At 34.4% G+C, this 24431-nt stretch overlaps 1 protein-coding gene across 1 annotated transcript in view; it reads right to left on the bottom strand.

The window, feature by feature from the left end:
- Nucleotides 1-652: 652 nt before the first annotated feature.
- LOC149089938 (calpain-5-like) overlaps nucleotides 653-24431 on the bottom strand; it is a 31763-nt gene continuing 7984 nt past the window's right edge. The window contains exons 6-14 of the mRNA XM_089231114.1: nucleotides 21707-21899; nucleotides 21316-21515; nucleotides 19336-19413; nucleotides 16342-16525; nucleotides 16132-16251; nucleotides 13714-13910; nucleotides 10862-10980; nucleotides 9584-9720; nucleotides 653-4459 (exon numbers count right to left, since the gene is read on the bottom strand). Coding sequence (XP_089087240.1) covers nucleotides 4277-4459; nucleotides 9584-9720; nucleotides 10862-10980; nucleotides 13714-13910; nucleotides 16132-16251; nucleotides 16342-16525; nucleotides 19336-19413; nucleotides 21316-21515; nucleotides 21707-21899 — 1411 coding nt within the window. The 3' untranslated portion in view covers nucleotides 653-4276. The remainder of the gene's footprint in view (nucleotides 4460-9583; nucleotides 9721-10861; nucleotides 10981-13713; nucleotides 13911-16131; nucleotides 16252-16341; nucleotides 16526-19335; nucleotides 19414-21315; nucleotides 21516-21706; nucleotides 21900-24431) is intronic.

Genomic DNA, 24431 nt, shown 5'->3' on the forward strand with positions numbered 1-24431 from the left:
TTTGATTTTCAAGAAAAAAAACTTGTTTTTAATACTCGCCAACAATTTAAATGATGTGGGCAATGCAACAGTATTAGAGGAAGAAAATCACAGTACAAAAATGTGTTTAACTTTTACTAATCATTTATAACCTCACCCCAGACATGAGTTTGGAAGAAATGGTGCATGTCTTACTGTTATTTCATCAGGTTTTCACCCTTCTAACAACAAAAACCAGGCAATACAAAAGTACAGGATATACACAGGAAATTACTGTAAATGGAATAATAAAACAACTGACTAGCTGCGACAGAAAGGAAAGGTTTACAGAAGGGGTAAAAAGAATTGATTGGAAATAAAACTATCCAAAAAAATTTGATTACAAAACAAGAAATAACAAAAGCAATGAAAAGAACCCTCACAAGCAAAATTTAAAAAATGTATGAGAATTTTTTTAAATCAACATGCCTTTGTAAAATTCAAATATAACCATCCAAAAAACCATGGACATGCACAAAACTTCCGCACAGAGACAAAGCTTTGAAATCTTACAAGTAGGATAAGCATACAACGCGAGATAATTACAATCACATTAACATTTTTTGACATGCAAAAGCATATAATCACACACATAAATACCTGAAATTTCAAACTTACAGTATTATATTATACATAAAGTTTTATAAATTCATTTATTCTAGACGCTTTCAACATGCTACAATCTCCTGAAAAATTGCCATTAAGAAACACCGTGTCTCGAACATACAAAAAATTAAATGCATGCTTCAAAAACATAAGCATGCTTATATTAGAAAAATGCGCAAGAAAAATAGTTGATTGCAAAAAGGTGAAAAGATCACAATGTTTTTTTTTAGCACTGCGGACGGCATCCCCACAAAACTATAATAGCTGCAATTTCATTGAAATTGTTTTCACAGTACAATCTATAAGCATATTTGTATAACGTACAAACAGCATTTATAGAATATTTCCTCTCAAAAATTATCCCAATAGAATTTCTCTATATACTCCATTCATTCAATATAAAAATAAAGCTAACTTTATTAGTAAGTAATGCAATCAAAATTATTTTTGATACACAGTACTATATTCATTTTCTTCACACATATTGCTTCAGTGTGAATCAGGAGTTCTTAACCAGGGACCTTAGAGATTTCAAAAGTGTTGTGTTGAACTTGGGGGGGGGGGGGAGAATAAGGGAAAAAAAATTACCTTTTTGTTTTATACATTATCATAATATTATTCTGTAGAGCTTTCATTTTATTGCTGCAAAAGGGGTATGCTAAATGAGAAAGGTCCCTGGTCTAAGTGAATAAAGTATAGGAATCAAGAAAGGCACCAGAGCTTGAAAACACAATTTAGCTTTTCTTCATGTAGCTAAATAACTACTGAAAGTTTTTAGGATTGATAATTGCATACCATACATGTTTGACGACAGTTAAACTGTTATATGAGTACTGATCTATTGTAAGCAGCAGGATTGAAATAGCAAATTATCTATAATGGTTTAATACATAATACAACCTTAAAGAAGAAATCATGTTTCATCACATACCATAATCATCATACCTCAAGTTGATAAAAAAAATAGTAAGACAAAAGAAAATCACAAACGTCGATTATTCAATCGTATTATCAAACCCAAAAGGTAATTCATTTCTATAACTGAGCAATTTCAAGAAATGAGCACAAGAAAATTTTAGAATCCCATTAATTTTTCAATGGGTTAAAGCCAAAATAACATTCATGATTTCACTATTATATAAGTAGATTCTGGAATAAGGTACGATGGTGTAAAAAAAAAAATTAAATGTGTTTTGTCTACGAAACTGAGGTAGAAAAAAAGATTTGATTTAGTCCTCTTAGCTGACCCACAATCACTGAGCTTGTCTGAGCTATCAAGGAACACCCAAAAAAATATCAACTCCACAGAATATTTTCACCACATTTGCGATTGGTGTGCTATGAATATTCCCATAAAGGACAAACAATTAACAAATTCTTTTATATTGATGTACTTAAATGTTTGCATCAGGCAATTGGGCTATGCCAACCTTAGTTGAAGGGCATCTGGGTAATAGTTTCATTGCAGAGCAACTGAAAGATCCCATACACTGTATCAGTTCAGCAGAAATATCAAGAAAAACATTGTGTCCCTGTCATACCATATTTACTCCATACTGAAACATCCTGTATGAAGCTTTCTCTGCTTGCTTTCATGTCCTCCAGAAACGGTTCAGGTGGGCAAAGACAGCTGAAAAAACCGTCTTTAGCAAGTTCTAAGACCATTAGTCAATATATAAAATTGATTTTCTGTGTGTCTTCATACAAATCTACAATTTCAGACCGATTGTTGCCAAATTTTTCATATATACAAAACAGGCTCGACTTGAACGACTGGCTACTTTAGAAGTTTGTCAGAGCTGGGCAAATGACCGAAATGGGCAAAAACTGTCTGGCAACAATGGTTCCTGTGCATCAACAATCATTTTTGGAATGTTTACTTTGATTACCGTGGTTCCCTAGCAATGCTTTTACGACTTGCATGTGCTTTTACAATGGTTTGTCACTTCTTTAATGCTGCCGGTATTATGTATAATTGTTTATTCCTTTATAATGGTTTGCCACTTTTTCAATCCTCTCACGGCAATTGAAGAAAACCCAAGCAGCACCAGGTATTACACACACAGAGCTAGTTAGTCAATAATTAGAATAAATTATATTTCACCAGCCCAGTCCTGGAAATGTTCTGACAAAGATTGTATGGATGAAATGTGGGGGAAGAATTTGTTGATAGGCCATGGCTGCTAAACTTAGAATCTACTAATCATCGGTCAAACAAGTTTGCATATTTTTCATCACTGAATAGTTTTAGCAAAGTTGAACTCAAGAAACGATATAAACTCCTCATTCACATAAAGTAGTGTGCTTGATCACTAGACATAACACATTCGCAGAATAAAAAAAAAAGTTTAACCACTTAGAATGGAAGAAGAAATGAAATTTTCTTTTTCTTTGTACGGTAAAACACATATTATTACATGATATTACTTTGAGCTAGGTATATTATCAAATTAAATGCATTCATATGTAAAAAACAAATGTCTATATCAAGTAATATCACAATAACAAAAGCATTCAAGAAATTATTATTATTTGATCATTATTTGAAATAAAAAATATGGTTTTTCAAAATGCAATAATCACATAGCTGCTCACTCCGAAACATTTCACAATATTTAAGCCATATATTTGGATTAAAAAAAATTAACATTCGTGAAACTGCTGTAAAAAATGACTTCATGTGTAAACGCAATTAACATATTATATTTTCTGTTGTCATTCAGCAAAAAGGACTAAAAAAACTATCATATAATGAAATGAGCAAAGAATTTAATGAAAAACAGGCACTTTATCAACTCATATTAAAAATATATTTAGACTTATTAGATGAAAATATTAAAAATATATTTAGACTTATTAGATGAAAAAATTTGGCCTAGTCTATAGAGACATTTTTTTAACAATGATAACTAGTGTTTTGGAAAAAAAATTAGTGTATTTGATGCTCTATATAAAATAGTCATGATACTCGTGCACATATGTGCATTTTGAGATATTAATATGTGTATTAAAAAATCACATGAAGTAAAAACATAGAAAGGAACACATACTGCAGTAGAGACCTCTCAGTTTTTAAACTTGGAGGTAATCCCAGAATGGGGGAAATAGTGGTTGGAAAAATTCACTCAATGCAACACTTGATGAGCTCAACCAATACTCGAAAATGTGCTCTGTGACAGTGGAAGATGAGTATCTCAATTTTTGTACTGACAAAATCAACACATATTTGTGCTTCAATTAACATTCAATTTCGGTACAACCTATCTGTGTATAATTCATTTAAAATAAAAATGTAAAATTTTCGCTTATAATAATTCATGAACAAAGTCTTTAAAAAATTCTAATTTCCACCCATTTAAAATTCTGCATTTCATGCAAGAATTCACAAAAAAATAAATTCCACAGAATTCCTATGAGATTAAGAACACCTCAAAATTATAAAAATAATTTGCATTTCAATAATATAAAAGAAGCTTTGTTGTAGAAAACACATTTATATAAAACAATCCACAAAAATAAATGCACAAAATTGAAAAAAAAATCGAAAGGAAAAGTAATTAAGAAAATATAGAATGTAAAAATTGCATTATTTACAAATTGAGCTATATATAATTTGCATCAAAACAAAAAAAAGAAAATTGAGGGAAAGCATTTAGAAGCGGGTCAGATCATCACAGGTCATTATCTCTATCGTTACTGTTCCTGGCTTTTTCACTCCTTTCTCCCTCAATCTACCAAATATCTCAAGCTCTTTCGTCTCAATTTCTGGGTTGAGAGGTGCTTCAGTTACAGCTTTACCAAGGCATGTGTCCATCACAACATTGCTATTCCATATCTAGAATGAACATATTTGTTAACAGAGTAACATTTTTGACGAAATAACAGATTATAATTGAATTCAAGATCAATTAAAATTTCAAATGCCACATAAGAACCAACACAGATAGAAATGCCACTACTGTGTAGTTCCATTCACTAATAAGGACCACAAATATGAAAATTCATAAAATGAAGCAACATTTATATGTTATTGATGCATTGCATGTTGATTTGTGCAAGTTTAGTACAAAAACGTTGACAAAAAAGTACAAAAAAGTATCAGTGAAATTTGCAATTGTATCTGCAAATGGTTAACAGTTTTCCAAAAAAAATTGCCACATAGGCATATGAAAGGCATAGGACTATTAAGCTATACAATTTTAAATAAGGGAATGCATAGTAATGTATTTTACATTATTTTAATTTCCAGTTAATGTTTCTCATTTTCCTATTTTTAAGTATTTTTATTATCTAGCTTTAGCAATAGTGTTAGTATGCCTGGACCTCGACTAGTGTTGTGTAAAGCTTGCGACGGGAGGTTTTCCCTGGTCTAGGGGTATAGTAGCTGATAGTTTCAATTGTAAAGGGTGCTTGGATAGGAAAAGGCTGGAACTCGAGGTCGAAGCTTTACGGGGAAAAGTTAGGGTGCTAGAGGACCCGGTTATAACGGAGCCTCTGGTCATCGAGCCACATGTTGATGAAGAAGCAATCTCCACGAACAACGACAGTTTAGAGGGCGAATGGGTGGTCATGGATGAGGTAGAGGGGGATAGTGATAGGGGTTTAATCATCAGCGATTCTATGGTTAGGGAACTTGGGAACTGAGTGTGTAGGGATTTTCGGGGTTTCGAGCGCTGTTGTCTTCCTGGGGGGGAGATTGGCAACATTCGAGACGTTTTTCATCGCCGAAAGTTGCCCTTGCGGGTGATTCTGTGGGTGGGAACAAATCAGGTAGGAGGGAATATTAGTGAGTCTCTGTCAGAGTACCGGGATTTACTATTATCCGCTAGGGAGGGGGGTTCAGATGTGGCAGTGATTCCAGTGCTGCCAAGGGGTAGTAGGGATATAGGAGTAGGATCCACCAATTCAATATAGGCCTGAAGGACATTTGCTCCTCACTTGGGGTCACGTTCTTGGAGCTTCCCGCATTTACCGATAGGTGGCTTCGTTCAGATGGGATCCATCTAAATGAGAGAGGGGTCTGGGAGGTTTACGATAGTCTTAGGTCAGGTTTTTTACTCGCAGACCAAGTAGTCGGGAATGTGGGTTAGTTAACGATAATCACAACAGTACCGACGGCGAATTACCCACCTCTGATTTGGATGGATTCTCGATTGACACTAAATCACCGGACAAATTAAAATGTGTGTTAATAAATGCCAGGAGCTTGGGTAATAAGAAAGATTTTTTAGAAACTATGATAGTTGTGGAGGACTTGGATCCTATAGCCATTACAGAATCTTGGGCAAACGATGGGGATGAATCTCTCTTACACATCTCAGGATACGATACTTTTTTGAGAAATAGATCTGATAGGAAAGGGGGGTGGAGTGTTGATATACGTGAAATCCTGTTTGAAGGCTAGAGAGTGTAACGTGCAGAGAAGTGACATTGAAACCATATGGGTTGAACTTGAGAACAAAAGACATCATAAACTTATTATTGGGGTTTGGTACAATCCACCGAATAGGGATCAAAATGTCTACATCAAATCTACATCGCCAAATTGCATGATGAAATTTCCTACATGTGTAAGCGAAAGAGGGTTCTCATACTAGGGGATTTCAATCACCCAGGTATTGATTGGGAGAACCTTTCATCTGGAAATCTGTATGAAAGAGACTAAGTTGATGCTCGAAAATTTTTTGTATCAGCATGTATCAGAAGCCACAAAGGGGTATTGCTATTTTGGATTTAGTTCTCACTAGTTCTGAGGATCTCGTTGAACATGTTTCGGTGGGGGAAGAGTTTTCTTCCAGTGATCATCGTATCCTCAGATTTTACTGTAACTTTTCCTCGGGTAAGGTTGATAACAAAAGACTGGTTCCTTGTTTTCGGAGAACTAACTTTGATGTTTCGAGAAGAAGGTTAGCGGAAGTTTTCAAAGACCGGTTGGAATCAGTAGGGGTGGTAAGTCAATGGGAAGAATTTAGTACAAAGCTGTCCTCTGTTTTGCACGATGTCATACCCTTTGTTCGCAAAAAGCGTGTTTGTACATCACACCCTCTATGGTTCACTGATAGCGTGCGGAACCTTTATCTTGAAAAGAAAAGAGCATTCAGAGAGTATAAAAGTGGACGAGGTGACCTATCATTGTTTACTGATAAAACAAGACTGTGGAAGAAAGCGATAAGGGATAGTAAAAAGGAAGTTGAAACTAGGTTGGCAGATAACATTGGCTCTGACCCTAAATCATTTTTTCGTCAATAATGGATGTAAGGGGACATTTGGCCCCCTCTCGATAGGAGGCTCTAGGTTAGAGAGCAATGTAGGCATGTGTAGTGCTTTCAATGACTTTTTCACATCGGTTTTTAATGGAGATAATGATATTCGATATACGGGTGTTGCATGGGGTAATAAAACCCTCAATGATATTCAAGTAGAAGACGTGGAGGTCCTAAATCTTCTAAGAAATGTATGTGCAAGCAAAGCACCAGGACCAGATGATATCTATCCCAGGGTTCTCAGGGAATGTGCTAATAAATTGTTAGGGCCAGTCGCACAGATATACAGGAGTAGTGTTGCTGAGGATATCGTCCCGAGAGATTGGAAACTGGCTAACGTTGTTCCGATATTTAAGAATGGTAGTAGAGAAGCGGTGTCAAATTATCGTCCAGTGAGTTTGACGAGCTCCCTCTTGAAAATTTTGGAAATTATCATCAAAAGGCAGTTTGAGAAGTGGATAGACGAGAATAATGTATTGTCGGATAATCAGCATGGGTTCAGGAAGGGGAAGTCACGTGTAACTAACCTCCTTTGCTTCTATGATTACGTGACTAAGCCTGTGGGTAACAGCAAAAATGTCAACGTTGTTTAACTTGATTTCCAGAAGGCATTCGATCGGGTCCAACATGGCAAACTCTTTTTTTACACGAGATTGGAATAGGGGGCAACTTGCTGAATTGGATAGAATCGTGGTTAAGAGATAGGTCGCAACGAGTTATGGTGAACGGGGAATTCTCTGGTTGGACAGACGTCACAGGTGGAGTTCCTCAGTTAAGTGTCCTTGGCCCCATACTTTTTTCCTTTTTTATCGACAAACTCGATCAGGGTATCGATGGGATTACTAGCAAATTCGCAGATGATGTGAAGCTAATGGGAGTAATCGGGAATGAAAGCGATAGGGAGTTGCTCCAGATCAACTTAAACAGGATTGCAGCATGGGCAAATGAATGGAGCATGACATTTAGCGTGGATAAGTGCATGGTCGCATATTTTGGTTCAAACAACCCATGGCTCTCTTACGAGTTGAATGGTGTCACTATCCCAGATGCAACTAGGGTCGCCAATTTGGGAATTCTCATTGACGAGCGACTTAGGTTTTCTGAACATTGTTCAGCGGTGGTCAAATAAGCAAATAGAATGCTTGGTCTCATTTTCAAAAAGGTCTCTTCGCGTTCCCCTAAAGTCATTCTTCCACTTTTCGAGGCTTAGTTCATCCTGGACTGGAGTATGCTGTAAGGTTTTGGAGACCATACATACAGAGGGACATAGAATTGGTTGAAGGGGTGCAGAGAAGAGCTACGCATGTCCTTATTGGCACACAGGGCTTGAGTTATGAAGAGAGACTTCATTTTTTGAATATGTTTACATTAGATGAACGCAGGTGTCAAGGAGATATGATCAAAGTGTTCAAAATTTTCAATGGAATGGATAGGATGGACCATGAACTTTTAGTACACCGCCAATCGACTTCTTTTACAAGGGGACACCAGTATCGATTGGTGAGGGACAATGCAAGGCTATGGTGTCGCTGGGAATTTTTCTCTAATAGGGTTGTTAATAAATGGAATAGCTTACACCCGGAGGTAGTAAATTGTAACACAATTGACACGTTTAAAAAGAAATACGATAAACATGTTGGGGTAAATCGAGAAGCTATCCATTCTTAGAATAAGACAACCATAAGTATTTTTTATGGGTGTTGTATAATATTTTATCATGTGTATATATTGTTTATAATTTGTGTTAATTGCATTTTTAATTGGGTTGCTGTATTTTTGAAATATATGACAACCATATTTTTATGAGCATCTTATATGGGCATCTTTTTATCAGCCACCTCGTTGGGCATTTTGTTTATTGTGGCGTTGTATTTGTATTTGTATTTGGAATGCATCTATATAAATTTTGATGAAAGTTATTTAATAGGGTTGGTCTGATTAATTTGATCAGTTAATCGATCAATTGTTTTAATCACAGTTAAGAATTTTAATTGATTTATTTAGAGCCAAATATATATAGATAAATCTTATTAAAATTTGATTATAATTTTTATTAAAAGTTTGTAAATTAACGTGATTTATTTAACAAAATCAATTAGATATCTTAAATTATGTACTGATATTTAACATTTTGGATTAGTGGCCATATTTAAAAATATCTGATATCAATACTTTGATTGAAGTTTTCGGCATGGGTCATACAAGTTAATTCGACGAAAACTGATGATTTCAGTTTGATGGGAAGTTTTAAAAAACAAGGCCAAAATTTATTGTCTCCACTATCAACAGTAGTTTTACGTATTCTTGGTATATCAGTTCCTCTCCTCACAAGTACCATTTGGGAGGAGTTTCTAGGAAAACAAGAAATCCAAAAGTAGTTTCAAAATCAGTAAGTGACCTAAAACAATCAATTTTTCAAAAAATGACAAGATCGAAGCGAAGAAATTGTGGGTTCTCATAAAATAGGTTCAGCAAATTAAATTGCTTCAAGCAGGTGGTCATAATTTCTTAATCATCTTATATTTGTTTACATCAGTCGAATAGGTGTGCAAAATGAATACAATATATTTTTATAGGAATCAAATTAATATTATATGGTTATGAAAGATATTCTATTAATAGATTTAAATTTTTCATTAACCAATTAAAAACTTTAAAAGTCCCATTATTTACTATTAAAAAAATTTAATTCTAACCTGAATCTTCACAGGAGACTCTGAATTCTTTCTGTAGAATAATGCAGTCATATTCCACTCTGGGTCAAGTGTGTCACGGCAGATAGGACTACGTACACGTTCATTTTCACATTTTACTATGCAGTAAGGATCAGCAGCTGAAACAGGGAGAAAATTAGAAATTTGTCATATACAGTGCATGTTTTAGTATTTATAATTTTCTAAAAACATGCATGATTTTTAGCAAATTATATGAATTTTGCATGATCATGGCATAAGATTATAGAGTATAAAACTCAGCATTCAAAAAAATGTGTGATGGTTATTAAATATTATGATTGATTTGATTTTAAATGCAAAAACCAAGTAATTCAAGTGTTATGTTAAAACGTATGATTTCCATAATAGTTTTAATGGTGAAAGAATATTGTTTCATAGAGTGATTGATCATGGGTTTCAGTCATGGCATTAACAGTATATTTGAAAGATTATGAAAAAAAGTTTAACATTTTCAACCTTAACATGGTTGAACAACATGTTGCCTTTAGACATGTTTACCTGTTTCTGTCATAGTGTGAGGTGGATTTACTTGAAGGTGTTTTTGGATTTTCTCTGAGGTAGATCTCTTTAGAGATACATACAGTCAAACCCCATTATACCCCCCCCCCCCCATGTTACACTATCCTTGCTTAGCGCCTGAAATGTTCAGTGAAAAAATCATCCATATTTGAGGATTACATGGGCCAGAACTTTGCAAAATTGATGGTGGGTGTTAAATCAGGGTTTTACCATGCTGCAGTTATTTGCAGCTGTTCATAATATAAAGATAGCAAATTTTTTTTTTGCAATAATAATTTATGTGTATACTGTGAAAAAACAAAGCAATAAAGACAACAGTGGATCATGTGGTCCTAGAGACTGCCACCAAGAATAGTGAAATCAATTTTACATTTACTTGGAAGATACAATTCTCACCCTAATTTTACCAAGTATGAATGGGAGGCATTGAACATTGAAGGACTCGACACACCCTGCTCCAAATCTTGGAGAGATATCAAAGCATTCCCGAAGGATGGATGCACCCTAAATGGCAGGCAAGCACTCAAGAGTAAAGTAAACATATATATTTTCTTCAAATTTTTTTCCAATACTCTTCAATGAGGAAATTAACGTATCACGTTCTTGTTAACTTCACTACTAATCACAGCAAAACTTTTAGCCATGGTGGAATTAATATGATATGCTCAACTTTCAGATAACAGTGATAATATGTAGTTGTTTTTTTTAATTCTTACTTACTTCCAAATCGATCTTGTTTCTCCAAGCCACTTGCACCCTTAACCACAACCATAGTAAGAAGGCAGGGATACGTCATGCAAGGCCACAGACTTTGCTCTGGTACGTCGTGCACAAGTTCCCTATAAAATATTTTTTGTTATCAAAGTTATTATGAAAAGAGACTTGAATTCTTGAAAATTTTTACATTGGAAGAATGCAGGTGTCAGGAGATATGATTGAAATGTTTAACATTTTCAACAGGATGGACCATGAGTTTCTAACACACCATCAACCAACTGCTTTGACAAGGGGACACCAGTATTCAGGGCTCCCACTCAAAAAATTAGAAAAAGTAAGACAAACCCCCAGACAACATAATCATAGCATAATAATAAAAAAAAAAATTTAATTTTAAAACTTTTTTTTTCATAGCACTTTATTTCAGTCTCCTGTAAGATTGACTCAAGCCAAAGCAAAATGACAAAAATGACTTAGTAACGAAAACAATTTTTGGCCAAAATAGGGTACTAGCAACCACAGATAGTTTTTCTGCCCCCCCCCCCAATATATATTATGTACTTCTTTTTTTGGAGTCTTCCACAGTCCAGTCCAGTCTGTCACCTCTCTTTGGCAATGCATACAGCAAATTACGAAGACATGTAAGTTTCAGAATAACACTCTTTCGAGACCACTTCCAAGAGCAGAGTGTAAAATGTGTAAATTACACAAGGTCCAATATAAATAAGTCAATGTGGACCAGATAGTTTTACTGCATTGTCCATCCCTTTTTTAAAAGGATTTGTTTAAATTTTAGTGCTCAATGCTATTGTAATCATTTTTGACAAATGAAACACTTTCATTTCTGGCTCTTTGCTGAGCATTGTAAATATTGTTTATGCCTCTACATGCCCTAAAAATACAGAAGACAATTGAATGTTATTGGGTATCATGAGCGTCACAAAACCTAGAATAGGCCTATGTACCCAACTGTTTTGTTATGAAAACTGATGTGCACCTATACACAAAATGTGTACCATAATTTTGAATGATGAATGTTACTGTCCAAGACCATGAAGTAGTAAGTACAAAATTATTTTTTTAACAGGTAGAAGTTGTTAATTACTACTCTTTTGTTGAACCCTCAAACTAAGCAAATGAAAAATTATAAACCTGAAATAGTACACATACACCGCCCCCCCCCTAAATAACTTTGTATTGTTTTTAATTTCTGCTTTGGCAGAATCATTAATTGCAATCTACTACATTTGTATTATTTGACATTATTTTGATGATTCCCTTCTCAATTAAAATCAATTATATGAATTTTGTTGATAGATTTTGGTAAAAAAGTAGGAAAAGTAGGACAAAAACCAGAAAGTAGGACAAAAGTAGGACATCTTACCAAAAGGTAGGAAAAGTAGGACGAGTGGGGGCGCCCTGCCGTATTAATTGGTAAGGGACAATTCCAAGTTGTGGTATTGCAGGGAATTTTTCTCTAACAGGGCTCTGAATAAGAGCCCCACCGTCCTCTGGGGATTGCGAATTCCAACACAATTGACACGTTAAAAAAGAAATACAATAACATATTGGGATAAATTGAGAAGCTATCCATACTTAAAATAAAACAACCATAACATTTTTACGGGCAATGTATTATTATAGATTATTTTCAAGATATACGCTTTTACATTGGGTTGCCATGTTTTAGTTATATTTGGCATTCACATTTTTTATGGGCATCTTTTTTCAGCCACCTCATTAGGCAATTGTTGAACTGTTGTGGACTTAATGTTTGTATTTATATTTAATGTCCTGCCACTTGCATTCAGTCTAATTCATTTCCTGAGTGTGATCAACGAGTTTATAAGTAAGATTAAATGGGGTTTAAATATTTGAGAAATCTATAGTCAGAATTTACAGAAATTGCAAAGAAAAAGTTTATTTTTTACATTTTAACTTTAATGCTTTATTTTATTTTTCCCAATGTATGATATTTAATGAACATTAATCACAAAACCTGTATCAGATAATACATTATACTTTGTCAGTTATTTCTATGGCAGTGATAGCCCTAAAGCAGAAAGTGTAGGGTAATTATTTAAGCACTTTATGATCAAGGGCGTAATATTAAATTCCAACATCAGTGGAATAAATTCATACTAGTTCTTTCTGTTTTCTTTGTTCTCTCCTCATAATCGTGAAGCTTCGTTGTAACCCCCTATGAAGTTGTTCTTTTTACTTCTGTTTATCTTTATACTCCTATCAATTTTTTTTCACATGATATATTCTGCTACTATATACATATAAAAGTGGAAGAGCAGGTAGGGTGAGAGCAAAAAGAGAAGTCTTGTTCATACTACCATCTTATCTACTTATATATTATACTGGTTTTTTTCCCCTTTTCCGTCTTTTCCTTTTGCTAACGTGCAGTTAGGTAAGGACAAGGTTATCATATTTATCACTGATTCATCAAATAAAGATTGAATTTCTTGCCAATAGCTTGTAAGCGAGGGGCTCAAATAATAAATCTGAATATCTATACATACAAAACCAATCTTTTCACTTTTGATATGAGTAATATAAGTTCATAAAATGAGCATAATAATTTGAGGATACAAGATAAAATGAGGATTACAGTGAAGTTTTACAGCACTCATGTCACTTCTATCATGTTGTGGATAAGACCTAACCCATGGATACAAGATGACAATCCACGTTGTGACAAAAATAACACAGGTACTGTTAAACTCCTATTCAGTCTTTTCTTTATCCATAATAAGCAATGGATCCTCTACTATAATTGCATAGGAATGTATATTGCTAGTTACAGTGTACTTAAGAAATCAAGTTAATAGCTTCATTATCATACTTACTTGCCGTTGTTACTTTTGCTCGTGTAAATCCTCATCATAAACTCTCCTTCCTCACCCGGTTCAAATGTTGTAGGTATAACAACGTAACGGCCTGCTTTCAAAGTGCATCGACGAAAGACATTCCTGTTCATGACATACTCTGAAGTTGCAACTTTCTCTTTCATAGTATGAAGCCTGTAACGACGATTTGCTTCCACCTAATCCAAATAATACATCTTTCAATATTATGAAATATAATCAAATACAATCTCAGAGATTTCTTATAAGCCCATAAGTTTGAGGTGGTTTGTTTATTAGATGCATAGACTTCATCCTTATGATAATTGAAAGAATAAAACAATAGGCCTATATGCCTTAATATTTCCAGAGGGAAAAAAACCAAAATACAGCTTCAACATTCATTGGTTTTTAGTTTCACAAAAAACCATGAAAATAAACAAGAATTTTATTCATACGAATAATCAAAGAAAATAAGACATTGCTGAGTGCAGATGGAATGACAACTGCCTTATTTTCCTTTTCTCAGAAGCTCACGTTTTCATTCACAACTGCAGTGCCACAGTATACCCTTCCAGTGCGGGTTGCACGAAGTAAAGCCATTCAGGGGACAACTTTCCCTACCATAATGAGTCACAATGGGCTCTGAGTCACTCTTTTGACTGTCACTATCTGTGGCAATGTGTGCTGGTTTAACTCATGCAATGTTCACACACACACGTTTGTTCCTTTGTATCTGATATTTATAGTGTCATCGTGGCTTGCAATCACTTCACAAGGACCATCATGTGGTACTGCAAAGGCTTCTTGACAGCATCGTTGCAAAGGAAAACATGAGTGGGATGATCTAGTTCTTTATAGATGAATGTTTTGGATTTATTGTGGTGAGATACTGGTACAGGCTGAATTTTTGAGAAGTGGTGTTGTATCTTGGTGAACAACTGTTCATCACTGGCCTCTGTGTTGGAAGCTGAGAAGAACTTGCCAGAGAGTTTGATTGTTTCACCACATCCTAGTTGAGATATGGAACATTCCAGTTCTGCTTTGTATGCTGCTCTTAGTCTAAGAAGAATGATTGGAAATACTCCCACCCAATCTGTTGAGGAATGGCACTTGACTGCTGCTTTAAGAACATGATGCCTTCTTCCAATGGCACCATTTGCTTTCAGATGGTATGGAGTGGTTTGATTTTGTTTGATCCCTAGTAGTTTGCTGAGAGATCGGAATAGATCACTCTGAAATTTTCATCTAAATAAGGGAAACAGAATGGAAGTCCTCACAATATTTTATCTATACAGCACTAGAACATCTGCACTACTAAACCAGATATTCACCTCGTCCATATTCCTCTGTGGAACTTCTAACAAATTGGTACAAGAATGTCTGCACTGCGTCTCGCAACCCGAAACTGAGGACACTAAATTCAGAGTCTGAAAGGGGTGACAATAACAGTTTTTGGTACATCAGCAGCAGACAATTGTATTTGATGATAAATGTGTTTCAAGTCTATGATAAAGAAGATGCACTTACCATGCAGATCGTAGTGAAACCCATAATATTCTGTGTTGTATCTGTGAGGAACTGTCTTTCCATTGAGAGCTCAATAGTCACTGCAGCATCTCCCCAAACCGTCTTGTTTTTTATTACATGCGAAGAGTGGACCACTGACCATTTGAAGGGTGACATATACTCATATCAATCATTTTATCAAACTAGACTTTGGTAGCTCCTAGCATCTCCGGGCCTAATTGATGGGCTCTTGCTTAAACCAGTACTCCTGTAGTTTCAATGTGATGCGCCATTTCACAAGTTGCTTGCACTGGACTTGATGTTTCTTCTGTGAGCTATTTATATCCCTGTAGTAGATTGTGAAAAATTTTACATCCTGCACTTCTTGCACATTCCAATTTCACTGCGACTGCAGTGCCATAGGTTGGTGAAATCATAATGGAGAATTGTAGATTAAAATAACTGACACACATGAAAGTTGTTTTCGTATCAGTATACCTTCAAGAGATAAGTGTTTGTTACTCCAGAGATGGAAATGCACTAAATGATAATTTCACCCAAACATACCACAAAATAAACAGAAAATAATTTTCTGACCAAAGGACATATTGGGTGATATCAGTAGAATCTGATGGCAGGGGTCACCCTGTTCTTAGATAGTGTTATCATTTTCTTAGGGCGATTTATGAAAGACGTGTTCAGGAAAGAAAAAGTAACATCTCGTACTCAGCAGAGCTGGGCAAATCTATTGCAGATATGCCAGAGGCATGTAAAAATATTGGCTGGGTGTGCGATTTTTTTTATCCATGCATGTAAAAAAATCAAAAAATTAAATCACTTTTTTTTACATATTGCAATTTTACAAACAATTCTCTAAATGCTGATTAAAATAAAATAATTATCAGTTCTCACCTTCAGCACCACAAATCCAATAACCAAATTTTTAATCCCTTTGCATCTGAGTGACCTTTTATCTCTTTGCGTCAAATACATCATCACTGAATCTTCATCTGCATCCACATCAAACCGAAACTGAGAGCAAAAAAAAATTAATCTACCTCAGTTTACTATTGGAAATGGAATATATCAATATTCGAAGGAAAAAAAATTTAAATAACTTGCCTGGGGATTTTTCAAAAATGAATCCTTGTGATTAAGGCATCCACCTGATCTGTCTCCTTCAACAGTCCATTTCCCTACAAACTTTGACTCTGACCAAGTTTTACTAAAGCTGAACCAAGAAGTGTTAACAAGGCGGCATATTGAAAGATCAGTGAAATATTTGCAGAAATCATCAAATGGCATCCTGCATAAAAATCAAGGTTATAAAAATTGGGTAGATCGAATTTGAAGAAGATTATCAAAAACTAACATTTGACTGCACTAAAGTAGTACATTGAACATGATTAATTGTAACCAGAGGTAATATATGTAAAAAAAATATTTTCATGTGTAGCGACATCACATCAGGTCTCATACAAAACACCCAGATGCAAGAATAGAGTTGAAACATTTTCTGTATTATATTTCAAAATGAAATATCGGAATGGACAAAATGAAATATCGGAATTGGGGGGGGGGAGAATTTGACATGAAAACATTTACTTCGGTAACTGTAAAAATATTGTTTTTAATTTTTAAATCATATTTGGGTTGTTCTCACAAAATTGGACAAGAAATAAACAAAAAATTATCAAAAATAAATATCAACCAAAAAACCCAAACCTTTTTACCTGCTAAATGAAATATAATCAACAGCGATGTTTGTTAAAAATTAATGGTAAAAAAAGATAATTTAATTTTAACCATGTTAAGAGATAATCAAATCCAACATCACATTTTGCCTGTTTCAGCACTTGACATTTAGAATTGTTTGTGCTTGACACTCACCACATGTGCCATGCATTTTGATAGCACTGATACTCTGGACAATTGTTTTGTCAATTAATTTTAATTTTTTATTTGTGTTTATCACTCCTTTTTTTCGTCAATTTTATATATGGGGACAACATTTCTATTTTGTTTTTGTTTTGCTAAAGCAGAAGAGGCACTCTCAAATCAGGAGAAAGTCATTTTTATACATTTTACAACACTGATCAAAAACTAAGTATATTGACAACATGTGCCTTTCAGAAATAATAGAAGAACTGAAACCCTGAACTGAAACATGTAGTAAAGTGAAAATAATTTCCAATTTATATATGTACTTCTCACAAAGAAAGCAGCCAGGAGAAGGACATTTACTTTAAACACTTACCTCTGTTCTCCTGAATAAATCCAATTTGTGAAGTAATTTCAAATTCTAATTTATTTGAAAGAACATTCAAATGATGGGTATATTCTTCTTGACCTTCTAAATACAAAATTTGACTGGATCAAGTCCTACAAAATTACTTATCACCTATGTCTTCCCAAGTGTCACAAATGGAGCAAAGAGGTCATTTAAGTTTTACGTCAGCAGATTTTTATTCTTTTTGAACGCCCTCCTGTCAGCAAAAGTCCGCAGAACTGTGAATCCTTCCCCACCCTTGTCAGCAACAAAATTCCATCAGCTCTGCCCTCTGCCATGCATATTGGGATCAGAGATGTAAGGGGGACGGCGCACAAGCTCTTTATGTCCCCACCCCAAGACAATCAAAAATGAATTTTTGTTGCAAAAATATATTTTTAACAAAATTAAAATATTGGAAGAAAATACTTTTATGTTATTATAAGGGTTCACATTTTTATGGCAAAGATGAAACGTTGTCGCTGATTGGTTTAAAAAAAAATTGGAAAACTCAGGTTTTTTCACCTATCAGAATGGCATTTCATCTTTGTCATGAAAATCTGAGCCCTATTTATTATGATCAAGTTTTGTTAATTTTGATGTTGTTTGAAGGTTAAAGAACTCAAAATTTATCTTTAAAAAATTCATTTTGACCCCACCCCCCTCAGCCTTTTGATCCATTGTACACCTGATTGTGAGTGCCCTTCAAGAACATACATAGGGCGGCAGAGAGAAATTAGACAATCCCCTCCCACAATCACCATGCATACCCTTGGTAAATTACCCCTCATCTTTCCTGTTCAAAGAGCACGAATCCACTTATGAACGCGAGTCCAGCAAATCACTCAAGAACAACACATGGGATGCACTGAGTGGATAATAAACTGTTTATTCAACATCCCCACAAGTGAGACTGGAGACATGGGGGTGGTGGAACATCTGTTAAGGTCTGAGAGGTCTACAAGAGAAAAAGGTCTTATCAATAGCAGGTGGGGGGGAATGTTAGTTCAGGTGCCCGCAAACTAGGGAAAGGTTTTTCTCATTTTCCGTATTCCTAATAATGATGTCATTAAGAATATTTCATATTATTATAAAAGGGTGGTGGATGATGTAAACATCAGTCAACCCCCCCCCCCCCGTGTCATCAAAAGTCAGCAAATCTGAAACCCCCTCACCCCTCATTGATGCTAACATAATACTTGGATGGCCCACTAACAAAAAGCTGGGGAAATTTTCATTTGACCATAAATTATCGATAATAAATATTTAAAATAATAAAAAAAAGATGAAATATGAAAGGACTGCTCCTAAAAATATATGTTATTGAAAATAAAAATATTTTTTTTTATTTTAAGATAGAATGTTATAGTTGTAAAATTTTAAAAATGGCTTGGAGACAGAGCCAAGAGAACATTTCCTTGGGAAATGAAAATTTGTTCAGGGAATTTTAAAAATCTATTGATGAAAAAATTATAAACTGAGGTGTGACCTGTCAGAGACCAGAATGTAAATAGAAAGTGACAAAAAAAAAGTTCTATGTCAAATATATTTAACGTAAATTGTTCAGAATTTCATAAGGTAAATTTCTTAAGAATAGCCCATCCACTATTTTCAAAATTATTTTCTTGTAAAGAAAAAAAAAATTTTCTTTTACGACGTAGCAATTTGCATTCGCAATGTCAAGTGTGCCACTCAAAAATGAGTTCCTCACATGTTTTGCAATATTGATCACTAGCATCAAGAAGAGAATACAGTCTAAATATCCCATATTTAAAATTATCAATTATCAACACCAATATTTTCAGAAATCTACAAAAAAGGTAGGCATATATAAAAAATGTAATCACCAAAACTCTCCATCCTCTTCAAAAGTCAGACCAATTCTTTCCCGCTCAGTTTCAGAAATTTGAGACCATTCCTCAGACCTAGAAGAAAAAATAAAATTTCAATATTGAATGTCTGCATTGACTTAATATTTAATCAGAAATTCATATTTGTGCTACTGTACATTTTATTTTTGGCTTTACATAAATATAGCTGGGTATCATAGTACGAGCTCACTAACATAGTCTGTATCAAATAGTTTACTTGTCTTCAGGACATCATATTATTTGTGCAAAACTCACTGGTTGGAAAAAGCTGCTCTCAATTGAATAGAAATATTCTCACACCAGTAAATATATTTTTTGGAAAAATATACTATTGCTACATAAAACTTTGTGAACCATCTGGTTCAAATATATTTCATGAGTATATATTCAAAAGCGTTTCAATATATTTCAGACATGTGAGGTGAAAGAATATCCTCAAAATATTCTCCTGGATGTAAAAATCAGAGAATAATCAAGGATTTTCTTTCTTCTTTTGAATAACGAAAAAAAAATTACTAATTTTACTTATATTATGAAATATAATTCAGTTTTCATTGCCTAAAACATTAAAAACAAAACATTTTTTAATTGTTTGTTTTTAAGTTTGTTTAGTATTTTTTTTTTTAGAGGTTTTAAAATTTGGTTATGGAGATTTTAGAAACCTTGAGACTAAAATCTTAAAAAATTATTTTAAAATAAGGTAAATTTTCAGAAATAGGTTTAGAACAAAAAATTAAGCCAAAGGTGATTGATAAAGGAAGCAATTCTTATACAATCAATCACGTTCATTCTAAGAAGATACAGAACTGTTATTTTCTTCAATGTACATGCATTTAAATTTTGTATCACTCATATTTCTTTGTAAGTTGTGCAATTCAGCCACAGTGGTTTCATTTTCTTGCTTTTAAAGTTTAATATTTCTAGTCTTTTTGACTGGGAAGGAGATGGTGGGGGAACACATATAATATTCTTTAGAAGGACTACTGTTACAAATTACTGGAGAGTATTCTTATCGAAAATACAGTGATAAGAGTTATTCTTAAGTTATTTATAATAGCCCTTCTAGAGAATACTCTCAAATATTGTCCTTGATGAGAATATTCTCAAGTTATTTATAAAGGTTATTTATTATAATACATGATATTACAAATATTCTTGAGAATATTCTCTGGATAGAGTACTGTTATACACAACCAAAGAATGCTCTCAAATAGGATATTTCAGAATATTCTCTGGAAGGACTATTATAAATAACTTGAGAATAATTATAATTTCAAATAAGAATATTCTCGCGCAATTAATAGTAGTATTTCTACTATGAGAATATCCCCATCGAGAACAATAAGAATATTCTCAAGTTATTAATAACAGTAATCCTTGCTGAGAATATTCTTGAATACTCTCGTCAATGAAAATATTCTCTTACAGATTATTCTTGAAAATTTTACATCTCTAATTTCATTACCTATTAATGAACACTCCCCTTCGATACTCAATTTTTGATTCTATGAGTAACCTTTATCAAGAAGTATGACTGCATATTCATTAAACATGAGAAACTACTGGCTAAGAAGAGTACTGTTCATTTTTGTTTTTTAATTAAAGATTCTGCTAATTTGTAGTAAAATAAATCGCTTTAAAAAAGACGTGTTCGAATAAAAATACAAATTTGTTTTAATAAGAATAGGAAAGCATTGAATCCAGATAAAATTGGGGTGTAAATCAATACCCAAAAATGGTTAATTTTAGTATAATGAGCAGCCTTCTAATTGAAAAGTTTGAGTTCCAGAAAAGAAATGTGATCATAATAGTAATTTTTAGTACAACCTGAAAAAATATATAAAAACTAGTCTTTAATAAACATGTTGTTCCTCAAAAGTCAATCATTCAATCACGGTCTCTTTCATATTTACAAAGTTAATTTAGTTCTTTACATTTTAAGAGAGAGAAATTTACCCATCACTGAAAGCTCCATTCCATTCTTTGGCACCCCAAGGATTTCGCATACGGATCATGTATATTTTTTCCTTTTCTGCAAACAATGACATCAATGATGTGTCTCCAATATATACTTTCTTGACAGCAGTGATACCATAAGCATGACCTTTTACAAGACCCACCTCCGTCCTGGCCTCCATCTCTTCTTGCGAGATTATCTAATAAATAACAAAATTGAGAAGCTATTAATAAAACTAAAATATAATAAAGTAGTTATGTAATTGAGAAAAATGAAGTTGATATTAACATTTTCCCTTCCCCTATTGAGCCTTGCTTACACAATGTTGCATAAATAGAATCCAGCCTACCTTTTTGGTACAATTTCAAAACTTAAAAAGTTCTAACTTACTGAAATAGCACAACACATCAATGAATGATGATCCATTTCTTCTCTTAATGTACGAAAAAGCTGAACTTTCTTTTCTTCATCTTCATAAAACTTTTCCTCTTGCACATCAATGGTCTCTGCAATACCGCTAGTGAAATCAACAAGAGCATCACAAAGATTACCACCATCCAGTGCTTCATAACTACCAGCAACTCTGAAATGGAAGAAAAATTTTACATGATTCCATCATACATCTTTACGAAGTCATTCATCAAAGATTTTGCTTTCATCATGGATATGCTTTATACATTCAAGAACAATTGCAAAAAAAAATCTAAGGAAGGGGAAAAAAACTTCTATAACCTCCTCAGCCCCCAGCATTGCCTGGGGGAGACACTGCACACTACTTAACGTCCATCTAGCTAAATAAAATTATCACTGAGACCTCAAAACTAGTTCCAGAGGTTCGCCAAAGCAGAATCTTTTGCATTGTTCTGAAACGAGCTCTCAGCTGACAAAATGTTCTGCAGTAAAAGTTCTCTGTAACCGCATTTTTCCTTTACTTTTCATAAAATTCTTCCCAGATTGTTCTGCAGCAGCGATGATTGTTTTACGACGTACGTCAGCGTTTTTAGCATATTCTGCTGTGAAGTAGAAGTTGTTATAAACATTTGGGGTAGTAACATATTCATAATCATCTGTCGGCAGAAACTAATTTTAGACAGTTTCACAGTCTCGAAAATTTTGGAAATTATCATCAAAAGGCAGTTTGTGAAGTGGATAGACGAGAATAATGTATTGTCGGATAATCAGCATGGGTTCAGGAAGGGGAAGTCATGTGTAACTAACCTCCTTTGCTTCTATGATTACGTGACTAAGGCTTTGGGTAAGAGCAAAAATGTCGACGTGGTTTACCTTGATTTCCAGAAGGCATTCGATCGGGTCCAACATGGCAAACTCTTGAAGCGTTTACACGAGATTGGAATAGGGGGCAACTTGCTGAATTGGATAGAATCGTGGTTAAGAGATAGGTCGCAACGAGTTATGGTGAACGGGGAATTCTCTGGTTGGACAGACGTCACAAGTGGAGTTCCTCAGGGAAGTGTCCTTGGCCCCATACTTTTTTCACTTTTTATCGATAAACTCGATCAGGGTATCGATGGAATTACTAGCAAATTCGCAGATGATGTGAAGCTAATGGGGGTAATCGGGAATGAAAGCGATAGGGAGTTGCTCCAGACCAACTTAAACAAGATTGCAGCATGGGCAAATGAATGGAGCATGACGTTTAGCGTAGATAAGTGCATGGTCGCTCATTTTGGTTCGAACAACCCACGGTTCTCTTACGAGTTGAATGGTGTCACTATCCCGGATGCAACTAGAGTCACCGATTTGGGAATTCTCATTGACGAGCGACTTAAGTTTTCTGAACATTGTTCAGCGGTTGTCAAAAAATCGAATAGAATGCTTGGTCTCATTTTCAAAAAGGTCTCTTCGCGTTCTCCTAAAGTCATTCTTCCGCTTTTTCGAGGCTTAGTTCGTCCTGGACTGGAGTATGCTGTAAGGTTTTGGAGACCATACCTACAGAGGGACATAGACTTGGTTGAAGGGGTGCAGAGAAGAGCTACGCGTGTCCTTATTGGCACACAGGGCTTGAGTTATGAAGAAAGACTTCATTTTTTGAATATGTTTACATTGGATGAACGCAGGTGTCGAGGAGATATGATCGAAGTGTTCAAAATTTTCAATGGGATGGATAGGATGGACCATGAACTTTTAGTACACCGCCAATCGACTGCTTTTACAAGGGGACACCAGTATCGATTGGTGAGGGACAATGCAAGGTTATGGTGTCGCAGGGAATTTTTCTCCAATAGGGTTGTTAATAAATGGAATAGCTTACCCCCGGAGGTAGTAAATTGTAACACAATTGACACGTTTAAAAAGAAATACGATAAACATGTTGGGGTAAATCGGGAAGCTATCCATTCTTAGAATAAGACAACCATAAGTATTCTTTATGGGCATTGTATAATATTTTATCATGTGTATATATTGTTTGTAATTTGTGTTAATTGCATTTTTAATTGGGTTGCTGTATTTTTGAAACATATGACAACCATATTTTTATGGGCATCTTTTTATCAGCCACCTCGTTGGGCATTTTGCCTGTTGTGGTGTTGTATTTGTATTTGTATTTGTATAAACATAACATAAAAAATTCAAAGTTTCCTTACCAATTGAGAAAGTTAAGACATTTTATTCTTTTTCAAATATACTTGAGCATAGTAATTAGAAGGTTAAATGTATAAAGTTCATCAATATAATTAGCAGTATAACAGTGAAAAATCATTAAAACTAGGGCTTAACAAATTGTGGGGGGGGGGGGGAATTTATGCACCAGCCAAATACTTTCGCAGCAATAAGCATGGCTTTTTCCCCCAAGAAAAAAACAGTCCTCAATGTTTTGGTTTTTTTACTTTTTTTGTGGGGGTTTAATGGTTCTTTTTGATGTAAGAGACAATTATTATGAAATCTGGAAATTTTCTGTCATCCTTAGACTTTTTTACAAGCACATATGAAAAATTTTAGATGCCAATACCAATTTTCTACTTGCCATGGCAACCTGGCACTTGAGATTTGCCAAGCCTTGATTACTTCTGGCACGACTTAACAGAGCATGCATCTCGTAAAAATTTCACTGAAAAACTTCTAGTGAATCCTGCAGATTGGAAATGAGAGTGAC

This window comes from Pholcus phalangioides, unplaced genomic scaffold (assembly GCF_987345545.1).
Source record: "Pholcus phalangioides strain wild (caught in Gottingen) unplaced genomic scaffold, Ppha-v1.0 ptg000001l_1, whole genome shotgun sequence".
Taxonomy (NCBI): Eukaryota; Metazoa; Arthropoda; class Arachnida; order Araneae; family Pholcidae; genus Pholcus; species Pholcus phalangioides.